This window comes from Lissotriton helveticus, chromosome 11, assembly GCF_964261635.1.
Source record: "Lissotriton helveticus chromosome 11, aLisHel1.1, whole genome shotgun sequence".
NCBI classification, from domain to species: Eukaryota; Metazoa; Chordata; class Amphibia; order Caudata; family Salamandridae; genus Lissotriton; species Lissotriton helveticus.
Window position 1 is genome coordinate 823,644,261 of NC_136072.1, and position 17,355 is coordinate 823,661,615.

General features: G+C 46.3%; 1 protein-coding gene across 3 annotated transcripts in view; it reads right to left on the minus strand.

Annotated features, from left to right (window-relative positions):
• LOC144792107 (myoferlin-like) overlaps positions 1-17,355 on the minus strand; it is a 3,514,236-nt gene that overhangs the window by 1,620,133 nt on the left and 1,876,748 nt on the right. For all 3 annotated transcript variants that reach the window (XM_078666976.1, XM_078666975.1, XM_078666977.1), the window contains exon 14: positions 8,236-8,397. In XM_078666976.1, the coding sequence (XP_078523102.1) occupies positions 8,236-8,397 (162 nt within the window). The remainder of the gene's footprint in view (positions 1-8,235; positions 8,398-17,355) is intronic.

Here is a 17,355-nt window from a genome sequence, read left to right on the forward strand (position 1 = left end):
AGCGCTTTTTCGGCGAGTAGCACGCTACTCCGGGACCCATAGAGGATTAGTGTTGAATTAGTATAGTGAAACATGCAAGTACATTTTAAGTGGTGGTTAGGTTATTTTGTTATTTCAATTTGGAATGATAGCAGAAGGATAGAGGAGGATAAAGGTTTGTATTTATATAGCGCTTGTTGACGCACGCAATTCAGTAAGCCTACAAAGGATTAGTGGTGAATTAATATGGTGAAATATGAAGTAATTTCAGTGGTGGATATTAGTCAGTTACTTAGAGTGATAAGGCTAGTGGAGGGATAAAAGAGGAAGAAAGATTTGCATTCATATAGCACTTGTTACTCCTGATGGGTGTTGAATCGCTTTTCTGGCGAGTAGCACGCCACTCCGGAACCCATAATGGATTACTGTTGAAAATTAGTATAGTAAAAAAATATGAATTAATTTGAGTAGTGGATATGTTATTCACTTATTTGGGTAGTATATTAGTATAGTTTAATATGGAATTTGAGAAGTGAACGTGTTAGTCTGTTAATTTCGATTGAAAAGGATAGTGGAGGGATAAAGAGTGAAAGATTTTTTTTTAAGTCTTAGCAATAGGAGGAGGCTTTTGGATGAGTAAAAAGGAGTTTTGGAGGGGGGGACTCAGAGGAAAGAGTTTAGAAAGGTTTGTTTTAGGGGATCGGTATAGTAAAATAGGTGTCAGATGATGCAAGGAGGGGTAGAGTAGGAGATAAAAGGTGGTCTGATAGGTGAATTACAGCAGGGAGAGTGTGTCTGAATGGGATGTAGTTATGTATGGTGTTGATTGGCGTTGTGTTAGTGATGAGTGTATTGGTATAGGATAGAGTTGTGTACTGTTTGAAGGTGATGGTGGATATGTGTGGTAGTTGGGATAGTAGGGTGTGCAGATGTGGTTTGGTTGGGTTTGTAGTACAGGCTGGTACATTAATGTGTGCATAGTGTTGTACGTGGTGTATATTTGGTGTGAGTGTGCTGCTCTGTTTGTGGATGTAGATGGTGTGGGCTGGGTATTGATAAATGAGAAAAAGGGCAGCATTTCTGGCCCTAGTCCCGACCAGTCTCGAACAGGCTCAAACAGGAAACTGCCCTTGTACTCTCTGCTCTTAGCCTCGACGCCAGGGCTGCGATGCCCTAAGCCTGTCCTTTTTTATAGCGCTAGTAATCAGGTGACCCCTTCAGCTAATGGGAACCCTAGCCCTAAATCACAACACTAGCCCTAAAATCTAGAGCCAATAGGAGACCAGGACTTTACAGCACATCTGAGCCCTAGTCCAAGCACCCAATCATTTTAAAAACCCTGATCTCTACGTCCAATAAAGGCCCTAGCCCTACCAGTAGTCCCAAAACAAGTCCATGCAACCAATGGCACAGGTAGTCCTAGTCCCTACTTCCAATAGAACGCCTAACCCTACTCTAAGTTCCACATCTAGTCCAGCAACCAATCACACCAGAAGCCCTAATGGCTACTTCCAATTAAAGGTCTAACCCTAGCCCTAGTCCCACCCCACTCCCAACAACCAATAACATAGGAAGGCCTTGTCCCTACTTCCAATAGAAATCCTAACCCTAGCCCTAGTCCCAACCCTACAATGATTGAATCACAGACCCAGAAACCAATCAGAACCCTCAAATACCCAACGAATGAGGACATTAACCCTAATCCAATAGAAACACCAGCTACAACCACCAATCAGTGTAGACATGTACCAACCTCTAGCAGACCATAGAAGGTCCCAGCGACCTCAGACAAGGTTTGCTAGCCAGGGAGTTGGAAGCTGCTTCTCCTGTTCAGAATCTCCTAGGAGACAGACAGGCTCAATCCACACTTTGGACTTCAGCAGGTAAAGACCTCACTAACTTGAAAATCTAACAATACTGTTTCAATAAAACTTTACTCCCCCTGCTGGCCAAAAAAAGAAGTGCACAGGCCCTAGTAAAACACAGTTTAAACAGCTCACAGAAGCACCCTCTGATGTAGAAAATCCCTGTTGCTGGGGGGGAGGCAGGGGGGTGGTTTCACTGGCTTGTGAACACAAAATGGTGACTGGGGGTGCACTGTTTTAACATACAGGTCGTAGCATAGAGCAAAGGAGAAATTTGGAGGGAAAACAGAATTGTCACCAAGGAATGAGAGGGACAAACTACAGAGGTTGGACTGCAAATCCAACAATTCAATACGCTAAATGGGGACTATCATGGGCAGGGAAAACCACAAGTTTAGAACACAACACAGGTGATAAAATATGCAATTACAGGCAGGCTAAAACTACAAGTTTTAACTGTAACAACCACAGACATAGACAGCAAACACAGAAAGTAAAAATAGTTTTTTAAACAACTTTTTGTCTTGGGAAGAGACAGCACTAGTCTGTCTCCTTACCACTTCCTGGACTCTGCTCACTGCAATCTGGGGCACAGGGAGGCTGCAAATCACAAGATGGAGGAGAATGATTTGGGGCGCACCCAGCAAGGACTTAAGGGGCCTGGGCAGGTGTGAGAGGAGGGCTCAGACTTGCCTGGCAGCTGAATAGCCAATGGTCTGCTGGCCTGAGGGTGGGGGTTGGGCAACTGCTTCTCCTGTTCAGAATCTCCTAGGAGACAGACAGGCTCAATCCACACATTTGTCTTCAGCAGGTAAGGGTCTCACTAACTTGAAAATCTAACAATACTGTTTCAATAAAACTTTACTCCCCCTGCTGGCCAAAAAACGAAGTGCACAGGCCCTAGTAAAACACAGTTTAAACAGCTCACAGAAGCAACCTCTGATGTAAAAAATCCCTGTTGCTGGGGGGGGGGGGGGGAGAAGCAAGGGGGCTAGTTTCACTGGCTTGTGAACACAAAATGGTAGCTGGGGGTGCATTGTTTTAACATACAGGTCTTAGCACAGAGCAAAGGAGAAATTTGAGGGGGAAAACAGAATAGTCACCAGGGAATGAGAGGGACAAACTACAGAGGTTGGACTGCAAATCCCACAATTCAATACACTAAATGGAGGCTATCATGGGCAGGGAAAACCACAAGATTAAAACACAACACAGGTGATAAAATATGTAATTACAGGCAGGCTAAAAGTACAAGTTTTAACTGTAACAACCACAGGCATAGACAGTAAACACAGAAAGTGAAAAATGTTTTTTAAACAACTTGTTGTCTTGGGAAGAGACAGCACTAGTCTGTCTCCTTACTACTTCCTGGACTCTGCTCACTGCAATCTGGGGCACAGGGAGGCTGCAACTCACAAGATGGAGGAGAATATGGTGCTGCACACTGAAGGAATCAGTTTTACTACATGAGTTAGTACCATTAGCCCTTTTGGTGTTTAAACAGTAACTAACATCAGTTGTACACACATTTTTGAACAAATACCTTTCAAATTTGTTAATGGCAGTTCTTAGTATTTTGTTATCGTTTCAGAAAAATCTATTATTCCAAGCAATTCAATACATGGGAGAGAAGATCTACAACAGAAAAGAAGGAACAATGTTGTATTGCATTCAACATGAAGAACAGAGCTGCATTTCTCTTTGACTCTATTTGTTGGTTAATTGTTGCTTCAGAGTGGCCCCCACGTACATCTTTCTCATGCAAAATAAATGCTGTCTGATCGGGAGGATAGAAAACAAGAAAGCCCTTAGTCTGATTCTACTGGTAAAAAGAAGCGTGGTACATAAACTGGAATAGAATCCCCATTTTGAATCAGATAGAGTCTATTATGGGCACCACTCTTTGTGTGTATCTCAGTTGAGACCTGAGCTTCCCTTGAGAAGCACTTCACGACTGTAAGCTACAATGTGTGGCATGTATAAAATAGTTTTTGGGGTGTGCCGTTAGGCATTATTGCAGGTATCTGTATAGTTATGAGAGTGTGTAGTGCATTACCATGATGGATCAGCAGACGCTTGCTGTCTAACTAAATGAAGAAGCTTGTGCGCATTAGGGAGATGTATCAAATCAACCCTCTTAATATAATAAAGAGACCTGCCGCTGAGAAAATGAATCGTATTATTGATAATTGCGATTTTAAGCCGCAGTATGGGACTTGCAGAAGTGATTTTTTTGGCATGCGGTTAGACATTATTACGGGTATCTCTTAATTATAAGAGCGTATAATACTTATCCATGAGGGGTCAGCAGACATGTGCTTGCTGTCTATCTGGTGAGGAAGCTTGAGCGCATTAGGTAGATGTATTAAACCCTCCTCATGATGTTTTATGAGACCTGCCACTGTGAAGCTGAATCTTATTGTTAGCGATTGCGATCTTAGAACGGAAAAATAGTGTTCAATTGGAGGGTATGAGCCCTCGTCGATTTACTTGATTTCTAGGTCTCGCCTAGCGATGCAGCGCATGCTCTGCTCTCATTGGCGAGACCTATTTTTGTCCGTTTAGTGGGCGAAGGGGGACAGGAGCTGTGCACGCACGGTCGGACAGGCGATGTGCACGCGTACAGGTCGCGGTGCACGCATAGCTTGCTTTCACTTGCGATTAGACGCTCTTTGAAGCCGACCTTGTAGTGAGAAGGGTTGTCTCATTCGGCTTTGGCAAAAGGCAGCCGCATGTTTATTTTTGCATTGCGCTTTCCCTTACAGTGAAAGCACGATGCAAAAATAAAAATGTGGGTGCCTTTGCGCGATGCCAAGAGCTTGTTAACAATGCACCATACCGCGCTTTCAGTTTCATAGCACAACCACCACGCAGCAAAGCTAGTCCTCCAGAGGCGCTGCACAGTCAGTGTCCTGCTCCCTATGTACAGACTGGTATTCGGTGTGCAGACTCTGCAATCCTAGATAAGACCAACGTTAGTGAGGTGAGGAAAGCTGCCTCCCTCCGTGGTCTGGTGCTCGAACCTTCTGTGGGGGACAGGTCGTAAAATATCTTGAATAGATTAAAAAAAATGTGACGCCACTGTTCTGTGTACAGCCACCGCCCACTACTACTCTGACAACAGAGTTATGAAGCGGTTGTAACATTGCTGATTTATCAATAATCTGTACTATCTCTGCTGTGACGTAAATGCATTGTATACTTGATTGATGGTACCCAGGCACTAGGTAGAGAAAACATGCATTGGCAACGTCAAGAGTTTTGGCATTAGCATATTGAAAAATCTTTTTGTAAGTTTGCGTTTTAGTAATGCGGGGTAAAATTATTAACAAGGGGAGCTAAGACAAGGGAATATCTTGCCTCTAAGAGCTTGTGAACGAGCCGAGTCATTATAAATGTTTTGGAAAGAAGATCGTGCAACAAACATCATATAACAAACATTTGCAATACAATAGGTCTCGAATTTATGCGAGTTTGAGCTATTGACATTGCAAATAACAATGCCTTTTATTTTTGTTTTCGTTTTAAAAACATAAATAAAAGGCATTGTCATTTACAATGCAATAGCTTAAACTCGCGTAACTGCGAGACCTATTGCATTGCAAATGCTTGTTGTCTATGTGGTAACTCTGTCCTGGGGATAATCCCGATCTGCATCTGGTGTTTTGGCGTTGTATGCTGGCGCTATTTTAAATAAAAGATGGACTGCTCAGGTTTATCCATGCTTTTCTGATTGTGAGAGGGTCCGCCATCTTTTGATGGTAAAGCTTAACAACATGTCTGTTTATAGGTGATCGAGTGGGCCAGTTTCGACCGTTTGAAAGTAAAAGATGGTTTTGCATTAATCTAAGTTGTTTTGAGTCATACTTAAGAGATAGTTTAAACATAATATTATTCTTTTATTTTTATTTGTGTTATGTACTGGGGGCGTTGATACTGAAATAAAGTTTGTATTTTAGAAGTTGATAATTAGGGCCATGGTATGAAGATATTCGTAAGATTTAAGGCTTTTGAATCGATGGAAGAGTTTAATATTATTTTAAGGTCATTAGATTAAGTATTCAGAGGCCTTGGGGCAGTTTTTGGTGTAATTTATTGAATAAGTATCCTAATGTGAAAGATAAATTGGATATTACACAAAATAATACTGGATTGATAACATCTGCGTGATGAAATATATCACAAGTGAATCTCATTTATATACAATTCATTAAACCAAAGAATGGGTTATAGAGCTGATGAGCAGGATGTAGTGTTCAGTGGCCCTGAAGCCCTCCTGAAAAGATTTGTTAACGGTCTGTCATCCAATAAGTGGGGCATAGAAATAACATATACAATCTCAAAGAAAGTAATTGAATTCCTGGATCTCACACTATGGGCCCTATTAGGATGGTGGACGGACCTGCGTCCGTCCGCCACCCCACAGGTGGAGGGACTGTCCGCAGGGGCAGCGGCGGTCCCTCCGTGCAAATTAGGATGTGACCGCCACCCTGGCGGTCACATCCTGTATGTTTAACATTGCCGCGGGTGCTGCTTGAAGCAGCACCCGCCGCAATGTTAAAAATGCAAGCAGTGCATTTGCATGCACAAAGCGGCAGGCACCGCGTGGTGCCTGCCGCTTTGTGCATTCAAATGCAGGGGGTACCATAGGTACCCCCCATGTGCACCCCCCCCTTCACCTGGGGGCCCGCAACGGGCCCCCACAGAAAAGACCGTATGCCTTTTCGTGGCAGCATTGCCGCCACGGAAAGGCATATCCCTAAGCAAATCCTAATATGGCTGGCGGTGTCTGATAGACACCGCCACCATATTAGAGCTTTTCTGCCGCGGTCTCACGGCGGAAAAGCGGCGGACGGTCTTGCCGTCCGCAGATGACCCCCGCCATCCTAATCTGGCAGGGGGTCATTTCTCTCAACGCAGCGGTGAATCTGCATGCCTTTCCGTGGCGGCATCGCAGAAAGGCACCTAAATACAACAATCATAATATGGCTGGCGGTGTCTGAAAGACACCGCCACCATATTATTCCTTTTCCGCCCCGGCCGCAAGGTCACCGGGCGGAAAAGCGGCAGACGGTCTTTCAGTCCGTCGAGGTCCCCCCCGCCATACAAATATGGTGGGGGGGAAAACGAGTGTGGATGTCGGGCAGATTGCCCCCGCCAGTCTGGCTGGGGCAATCCGCCCGACATCCTAATGGGCCCCTAAGTGTCTAAAGACGTTGAATGAAACTTGTTAGATACCAATCTTAAATGTTTATTTAGAGAAAATAAGCAAAAAAAAGCAAAGCTCAGTGATCCAAGATCTTGTCACCAGGAGATGGAAAAAATAACCGAGGTAACCACCATTTGCTGGATATGAGGGAGTGTTGGAGGGCTGTGAGCTCTTAAAGGTACAGTGTCAGTGTTTATATAAGCTTTGCTGCAGCCTATGTATCTACATTGACCTATTCTTTCCTTTGAAAAACGTTTGTGAATGAGATTTATAAGGAAAGATTATTTAGTTTACGATATGTTTTCTAGTTTTTTAATTTTACCTTTTTAAAAGTAAATGTAAGTAATTTGCCAATATAGCCTATTTTACAAGCTGAAAATAAATACGTTGAAACTTTGCCTTCCTGAAAAAAGATGAAGATGTACACTTGAGAAGTTATATTTTGAATCAGTGCTCTGGAATCCTGCACATGGGAGGGACTATTCAGTGTTTATAATTGAGATCCCTAAAGAAGAAAAAAGTAGTTCTTGATGGGTTGAAGGGCAGCGTCTGGATGGATTCCTCTCCACACTAAACCAGTAGGCTGTGAGATGATTAAATCATGTCTTAAGAGAGAAGGTCTAAAGTAGAACACTGGGCTTAAGGTGTACAAAATGTTAAGCAAGCTGAGAGAGGTGTACTGCTGGAATAGAGGAGATGTGGCTCTGCAAAAGCATGTGAGTAATAAGCAGAGGACTTCAATCCCTAGAGCGAAAGCAGACCATTCCATGCACCCCAGCATAAAGGCATGAGGCACGTGTGGCAGGAGGTATGTAGAGTTGATTTGGATAGGCGACGTTAGGCATCTGGGGGGTAGGTCTAAGGAAGTCCTATTATCTAGCACACTAGTATCTTCCTCTCCTTGAAAATGAACAGGGAGAATGAGCGGATACAATTCTATAGTATCAAATATTTCCAGAAAGAATACAGTCTTCAGGAGATGGAATCTTTTCAATGATAAGGAGCATACGTATTCCAGAGACTGAACAACCCTTTCAAGGACAGGCAAGTCTCCAAAAAGCATCTCTAACAGACCATGCATTAATGCCACAATGTACTGCACTACAGGATCCTGCTAGAGGGATCATTCAGATCTGAATAATGAGGATGACTGAGGGGTGGTTCTAAGCCAAATAAACATACCGTTTTCATAAAGAGAGTAACCTCAGGGAAGTTGGGGTTCTTCCAGTAGTTCTTGATGGGCAGTGTCTGGATGGATTTCTCTCCAAACTCCACAAGCAGGTTGGGTGATGACACACTCAGCAGCTCATAGGTCTTTAGACACCTTACTCCCCAGGCCAAGATCTACATTTGGAAGCAGGGAGAAGCATTTAAAACACATTTGTGGGAAGACCTCGTCTATTGCCAATTTTGATGGCACCTGTTGCAATCATGCTCATTGGATGCACACTAAATGTCATAGAACATTTTTCCTCCAGAGCCCAGTAGGGTTTTACCCCATGTACTTAAGATTCACACAGTATCCAGAAAGCATAAGGAAGAGTGCCTACCTGTGCCACCAGTTCTTCATCATCTTTAAAACCATAAGCTTATCTCTCTCCCATGCCAGATTCAGAAGTTGCAGAGACTTGTGTTACGCCCCTGGGTCTCCATGATCGCTTGAGGTGCCCATTGTCCCTGCACCCAGTATTGCCAGAAGCAGGAATATGCAACCCACAAATTTACTGGCTGTGTTAAAGTATCTGGCAAAACTATGTTTTCATGGACAACATATACTTCATCTGCGAAGGGTGAAAAGGTCTGCAGAAAAGACCCCAGAATTAAAAAAACCTAGAGTATTTTCCCCTATAATTCTGGGTTACACTGACTATTCCATATTCCAGGGCCGGCAGATTGTAATGACCAAAAATTGGTAAGGAAATGCCAGCCAGAGTTCCTTACTTTGGTATCTCCCCACATAGTTCCTTACAATAGAAGAAAAACTGCAGTTTCTTTAAGTCAGCCAGAGCTGCACTGCCCGATAATGTAGCATGATTGAATGTAATCCCACAATACATTTTTCCAAGGGTTATATGCACAAATCTACTTGAAATCAGCAGGATGGAGGAGGCCATCAGTCCCAGCAGCCTCAAAGTCAACCTCACTGAACTCTAGGACCGAGGCTGAAGAACTTACCTTTGGTAACACTTTTTCTGGTGGATACAGTATCTGCCTGTGGATCCCTCACCTTCTGAATTACCCCTTGCGCAGCATTCCACTGAAACTTTTTTCACAGCTCTACCATGTTGACGAGGAGGTCACAGTGACATGGCTCTGATCGCGACTCCGTGTGACATCATCGGAGCCATAAGAAGACCTCGACGGCGTGCTGATGTAATTTTTTTCCAGGCCTTTGAGGCAAACGGGTGAACCAACAACATTTCACAAGCATACACAGTATACACTATTCCATCAAGTTTTCCCTTTTGCTTGAAGGCACACTCCACTGCAGGCACAATTCGACCAACCCTGCAGTGGAGTGCACCTTCAAGCGAAAGGGAAAACTTGATGGAAACAGTATACACTATACACTATATACACAAATATACACAGTATATGACTTAAAGAAGAAAGAAAAAATGGAAATGCCATAATATAGACATTTCCTAGCGACAAGCATCATAGTGCAAATGACAATGAAACATAAGAATGGAATGTCCAAAAAACGTTTTAGTATAAGTAGGTCGACAACGGGGAGGTGGGTTGGTCAGTGAGTAATCCACAGGCAGATATTGTATCCACCAGAAAAAACATTCCCAAAGGTAAGTAACTTGTTCTTCTGATGGATACATCTGCCTGTGGACTCCTCACCTTTTGAATTGAATCTCCAAGCAGTCCCGCTCCCGGAGGAGGGTGTCCACCTACCTATATCAAATAATCCTGCAGCACAGATTGTGCAAAACGGCCGTCCCTCCTCACCTCTGAATCCAGGCAATAATGCTTCGAGAAAGTGTGGAGGGAAGCCCAAATTGCTGCTTTGCAGATGTCTACAACCAAAATACCTCTAGCCAAAGCCGATGAAGAAGACTTAGCTCTAGTTGAGTGAGCTCTAATACCGTCAGGCAGCTCCTTCTTGGCCAAGGTGTAGCAGCTCTTAATGCACAAGACAATCCACCTGGAAAGCAATCGCTTGTGGACAGCTTTGCCCTTCATTCTTCCCACATATCCAGTAAAGAGCTGGTCGTCCAGCCGTAAGTCGTTGGTTCTGTCCAGGCAGAAGCTGACTGTCCTCCTAGGGTGCAGGCGGTGAAGTCTCTCCTCCTCCTTGGAAGGATGAGGGAAATGATAGAAAATAGGTAAGATGATAGACTGTCCTAGATGAAAATTAGTAACCACATTAGGCAGGAAAGTAGCTCTGGTCCTGAGAACCATCTTATCTGCATGGATGGTTGTAAAAGGAGGCTTAGAACTAAGAGCCTGAAGCTCACTTACCCTCCTGGAAGAGGTAATAGCAACCAGAATTTTTTTTGAATATAAGAAGCCTCTATGAAGAGGCTTGAAAGGAGACTCCATCAGGAAAGTAAGAACTAAATTAAAGTCCCACTGAGGCATTATTAAAGGAATGGCAGAACATCTATTAGTGAGACTCTTAATGAACCTCATAATTATTGGAGATTTAAACAATGGCTGGTCTGGCAAACAAAAGAAGGCCGATAAAGCTGAGAAATAGCCTTTAACAGTCGCCACAGCACAACCTTACTGGGCCAAGGAAAGAGAAAAACTAAGAACATCAGACAAATGGGCCTTCATAGGATCAATTGAACTCTATCCACACCACTTAACAGATCCGGCCCATCTAAAGGAATAGACAGATTTTCTGGAGTGTTTTCTGGCCGGTAATATAATATCCACCACATCCAGTGGGAGAGAGAAAGAACTCAGGTTGTCCTGTTCAATCTCCAGGCATAACGGTGCAGGCTCTGGTGGTGGGGGTGTAAAACCTGCCCCTGCGACTGCAAGAGGAGATCTGGGCTGAGAGGGAGACAAAGCCAAGGGTGCGATGAGAGTTGAATAAGGTCTGAGTACTACACCCTTCTTGGCCAATCCGGGGCGATCAGTATGACTTGGGCCCGGTCTTGGCGAATCTTCCTCAGAACCGGAGGAATTAAGTGTATGGGAGGAAATATGTAAAGAAGTCAAAGACTCCAATCTAATTGAAATGCGTCCCCCAATGCTCCTCGCATCGGATAAGGGAGACTGCAGAACAATGGGTAGTGCGCGTTCTTGTGAGTGGCAAACAAGTCCAATCGAGGAAACCCGAACATCCTGAAAATGTGGTGGACCACTTGTGATCGGACGAGTATTTTAGACTGAGACTGTCCGCACGCACATTCAGCACCCCAGCCAGATGATGCGCAATCACGCAAATCCAATGGTCCTGAGCTCAGGACCAGAGTCGCAGAGCCTCTCGGCAGAGATGATACAACCCTACTCCTCCTTGTTTGTTGATGTACCACATCGCGGTAGTGTTGTCCGTCAGGACCAGAACCGACTGACCACGAAGGGAGAGAAGAAAGGTTTTAAGAGTCAAACTAATCGCCAGCAATTCTACAAGATTGATATGAAGAAATCTTTCCTCTGGAGACCAAAGACCCTTGATCTCCAGATCCCCAGATGAGCACCCCACCCCAGAGTGGAGGCATCCATTATCACTGTGGCCACTGGAGAAGGAGGTTGAAACGGCTCCCTTGAGAGAGGTTGAATGAAACTCTCCACCATAACAGATCCGCTGCAGTGTCTCTGGAGATCCTGACCACCGACCTGAGATCTCCTTTGCGGTGAAACCAATGTCTGCGGAGGCATCGCTGGAGGGCTCTCATATTCTAGTGTGCATGGTTGACCAACAGCATGCAGGAAGCGAATAGACAGAGCAGGCGTAAGACCTTCAGGACTGGAACTTCCGCCCTTCTTGAAACAACGGAATCATAGCCTGGATGATCTGGGGAGACAGGAAGGCACGATTCACAGTAGTGTCCAGTACTGCCCCTATGAAGATGTTGCACTTAGAGGGCATCAGGTGAGATTTGGGTACCTTTATCGAAAAACCCAAGTCAAAAAACAGCTAAGCCATTATTTGCAGATGGAGCAGCACCAACACTGGAGACTTTGCTTTGATCAGCCAGTCGTCCAGATAGGGGCATACCGGAATCCCCAGCCTTCTGAGGTGAGCTGCAATCACCGTCATTACCTTTGTGAAGACTAGAGGTGCAGAAGTAAGGCCAAAAGGAAGGACCGCAAATTGGTAGTGTTGAAACCCCAACGTAAAACAGAGATACTTCCGTTGCGGCTTCAGGATGGGGGATGTGGAAATACGCATCCTGAAAATCGATTGACACCATCCAGTCTTCCTGCTACGCCAGAAGAACCTGAGCTAGGGTCAACATCTTGAACTTCTCTTGCTTGAGGTAAAAATTCAAGGACCCTGAGGTCCAGGATCGGTCTCAACCGCCCATCCTTTTTGGGATCAGGAAATATCGGGAGTAACCCCTGACCCCTTTCCTGCTCCTAAACCACCTCTATCGCATTCTTATGTAGCAAGGCCAGGACCTCTTGCTGCAGGAGCATCAGCTGTTCCTTCGAACACCAGCCCTGTCGAAGTGGGTAAGGAGGGGAAAACTCCTGGAAAGGCAGGGCATACCCATTGTCTACACGATTCAAAACCCAAAGATCTAATGTAACAGATTTCTAATTCTGTAGAAAATGGGTCACCCGGCCTCCTACGGGAACAACATGCTCCAAGATGTGCATGGAGCTGCTTCCCTGTTGAACCAGTGGGGGGAGCAGGAGAGGAGGAGGAGGACTGTTGCCCGGCGCCCCCTGTATGAATTGTACAAGAGGTTCTGTTGCTGCTGCTGAAGGCCTGGGAAGGAAGCCGCCTTCCCAAATCCACAAAATCTCCAGTATCCAGAGCCCCTAGGCTGTGACTGCAGACCTAAGGATCTCTCAGTCGCCCTGCTATCCTTGTAATGTTGCAATGCAGAATCCGCTTTTGTCCCAAAGAGCCTGGAGAACAAGTTACTTACCTTCAGTAACAATATATCTGTAAGAAACATAGGTTAGTTATAGATTCCTTACCTTTGAACTAACCCCAGGCTTCAGACTGGATTCGGAAAGTTTTTCATCAGCAGTACCCCTGCGCGTCAAAAGGTGGCAGTGGTCGGCTCCGCGTTCGCCGTTGGTGTCGCGGTTGAGGGGATGATGTTGCGGTAGCTACTTAAACGCCGCCCTTGTGCGCTGACATCAGTGCTGTACGCGACTTTCCACGCCAGAAGCACAGAGCCATGCAAGACACTGACCACTGGTGCACAAAACTAAGGCCCTGAAAGAAATACCTTAACACTAGAAGTCAGTTCGCAGAACGGGGAGGATGGGTGAGGCGGTAAGGAATCTATAACTAACCTATGTTTCTTACAGATATATCGTTACCGAAAGTAAGTAACTTGTTCATCTGAAAGAAACAGTTACTTATAGATTCCCTACCTTAGAATTGATACCCCAGCAATACCAACCCCGGAGGTGGGTCTGCAAACTAAGTTCACCTCAGAAAGTCCTGGAGAACTGAATGGCCAAAGAAGCCATCTCTCCGGACTTGGCTGTCCAGGCAGTAGGGCTTTGTGAACGTGTGCAGCGATGCCCACGTAGCTGCCTGGCAGAAGTCATTGAGGGGGACTCCTCGTCCCAAAGCAGTAGTAGCTGGCATTGCCATGTTGGAATGGGCACGCAGCCCGACTGGAGGCTCCTTCTTTGCCAAAGAATAGCATGCTTTAATGCAAAAAAAAACACCTAGAGATGGTCATCCACCCTAAATTGCTTTGTGTGATCCAAATAAAATGAAAGCACACGTTTTGGATCCAGACTGTGGAGCCTCTCCTCTCCTTTGGAAGGATGCGGAGGCGGAAAGAACGTGGGCAAAGCGATGGTCTGTCTGATATGGAAAGGAGTAACCATTTTGGGAATCAAGGATGGACGAGTTCTAAGGACAACCTTGTTCGGATGGACAGTCAGAAAAGGAGGCTTTGAAGAAAAAGCTTGGAGCTCACTCACCCTGCATGAGTAATGTCCATGAGGAAGCGATTTACAACAGGGGAATTGAAAAGAGAAGGCTGATCATAAGCTAAAGAAAGACTGAAATGGCAGAGGTAGCCCTTAATAGTGCCCAGAGCAGAGGTGTATACCGTCTTAGTAGAGGGACGCCTGGCTGCCAAGATTACATCACAGACTTAAAAAGGCAGGTCAAATGACATCAACTGCCGTCGCTCAATCTCCACGCAAGGAGGTGGAGGCTGGACAGGTCCGGGTGGACAACCGTCCCCTGCTGCTGCGACAGAAGATCCTCCAGAAGAGGCAGTCTGATCGGAGGATCGATGGCTATGGGTAGCAGCTCGGGATACTGGACCCTTTGTGCCCAATCCGGCGCCACAAGAATGACTTGGGCCCGGTTGCGCCTGATCTTCTTCAGCACTCTGGGCAGAAGTGGTATAGGTGGAAAGGCATATAGGAGATCGCAACTCAACTTGCGACGAAAAGCGTCACCTAGCGAGTGCCACCTTGGAAATTCCCATGCGCAGAATTGCTGACATTGCGCGTTCTCTTTGGTGGCGAATAGATCTAACCAAGACTGAAAGAGTCCTTGCACCACCTCCGAGTGAAGACGCAATTCGTGATCTGTCATGCACCTGCGGCTGAGTTTGTACGCCAAGGCATTCAGGGAACCTGCAAGGTGTTGAACACAAGGGATATGCCCAGATGTTCCAGCCATGTCCAGAGGCAAAGGGCCTCCTGACATAGGGTCCACAAACCCATCCGGCCTTGGTTGTTGCAGTACCACTTGGCGGTGGTGTTGTCCATGAACACCTGCAATACCTTTCCCCGGACAGAGAGAAGGAATGCTTTTAGTGCAAGACGGATCTCCCGAAGCTCCAGAAGGTTGATGTGGATCCAGGACTCCGCCGGAGACCAGAATCCTCTGATCTCCGCCTCTCCCATGTGGCCGCTCCACCCCAGAATGGATGCATCGGTCACCACTGTGAACTCTGGTTGGGGAAGGGAGAGGGTTCTACTGTTGACCCAATCCTGGTTCGTTAGTCACCACTGCAATTGTCATGCAGTGCCCTCCGAGATCTGATCACAATCAGACAGTTTCCCTGGATATTGTGCCCACTGGGACTTCAGGTCCCACTGCAGAGCCCACATATGCCATCTGGCACGGTCCACCAGCAGGATGCAGGAGCCCATCAGGCCCAGGAGCCGAAGGATCATCCTGACCCGATCCCGAGATAGAGGCTGAAAGATCGGAATCATAGCCCGAATATCCTGGACTCGTTGTTCGGGAGGATAGACCCGAAACTGCGTCGTTTCCAGACCCACTGCAATGAAGAGGAGCTTCTGAGAGGGAGTCTGGTGTGACCTCGGCACATTGATGAAGAAAACCAGGGACTGCAGGAATTCGGCCATAGCCTGGAGGTGGGAGACAACAGCCTGGGGCGAACCCGCCTTCAACAGCCAGTCGTCGAGATAGGGGAAGACTGGAACCCCTGATCTGCGCAGATGAGCTGCGACCACCCCCATCACTTTCGTGAACACCAGAGGGGTGCTGGTAAGGCCAAAGGGGAGCCCAGTAAACTGAAAGTGCTCGTGTCCTACCATGAACCGTAGGTAAAGCTGGTGGGCCGGCAGGACGGGGATGTGAAAATAAGCATCCTGCAAGTCCAACGTTACCATCCAGTCTCCAGGGTCGAGGGAAGACAGGACCTGAGCGAGAGTCAACATCTTGAACTTCTCCTTCTGGAGGAAGCGGTTGACGTTCCTGAGATCCAAGATAGGACGCAGGCCTGTGTCCTTCTTGGACACCAGAAAGTAGTGGGAATAACAACCACGGGATACTTCTGGGACAGGAACGTTCTCAATGGCTCTCTTGGCCAAGAATGCCGAAACTTACTGCTGGAGAAGGGCCAGCTGATCCTCCCAACGGTCCCAATGTCAGCACCAAAAGAGAATAAAACTCAAATTTCAAAAAACAAGTTTCCTTAGTTTTGTATGTTTAACATAATAATTAAAATATCAAACCACATCAAGCTGTTGTAAAAGCTTTCCCTCTAGTAGAATGTGCACGAGGTTTGCCCTGTAAAGCTTTGTTAGCTAATTGGTAAGACAGAGCTGTACAGGAGACAATCCATCTCAAGATAGACCTTTTTGAAGCTGACAGACCGGTATTAGTTGTACCATAATTAACAAGGAGCCGGTCAGACTTCCTAAGTGGAAAAGTTTTAGCTAGGTAAAATTTCAAAACCCTCCGGAGATCTAGAGAGTGTAAAGACCTCTCCGGGGGAGTGGTTGGTTGAGGGAAGAAAGTAGGCAGAGTGATGGTCTGATTGATATGGAAATCCGAGACCACCTTGGGCAGGAAGCCTTGCTGTGTTCTCAGCACCACTCTATTGGCATGAAACAGTGTGTAAGGTTCCTTGCAAAACAGGGCCTGGATCTCACTCACCCTGCAGGCTGAGGTGATGGCTACCAAAAAGGCAGCTTTTCAGGTCAAGTGCTGCAAAGATGCCTTATGAATAGGCTCGAAAGGAGCACCCATTAATTTGGTAAGTATGGTGTTAAGCTCCCAGGGAGGAGAGGGGGACCTCACTGGTGGAAACAATTTCTTAAGCCCCTCCAAGAAATCTTTGACCGCAGGTATGGGGAAGAACGAGATCTGAAAAGGAGACTTCCTATAGGCTGTTATTGCCGCTAAGTGAACCCTGATGGAGGGGTACTTGAGGCCTGACCTTGCCAAATGCAATAAGTATGGGAGAATCACCTGCTCCTGACCTTGAATCGGATCAAGAGCATTGTCCATACACCAATTGTAAAATCTCTTCCACTTGAAAGCATAGGACTTTCTGGTGGAGGGCCTCTTCACTTCTCTCAGGATGTCCATACAGTCAGTCGAGAGGTCTAGGTGGCCATACTGGATGACCTCAGGAGCCATGCCGTCAATCGAAGGGAAGGGAGATTGGGGTGAAACACCCTCCCCTCGTCCTTGGTCAGCAAGTCTGGGCGGCAGGGCAGCCTCCAGTGAGGAACCTCTGACAGCTGGAGGAGAGCCGGGTACCACCACTGGCGTGGCCACTCCGGCGCTATCAGGATCATCCGGGTGTTGGTCCTGTAGAATTTCTGTATCACCGCCGGGATCAGAGGCAGTGGAGGAAAAGCGTACGGCAATGTCTGAGACCAGCTGATCAAAAGTGCATTCCCCCGTGATCCCTTCTGAGGGAA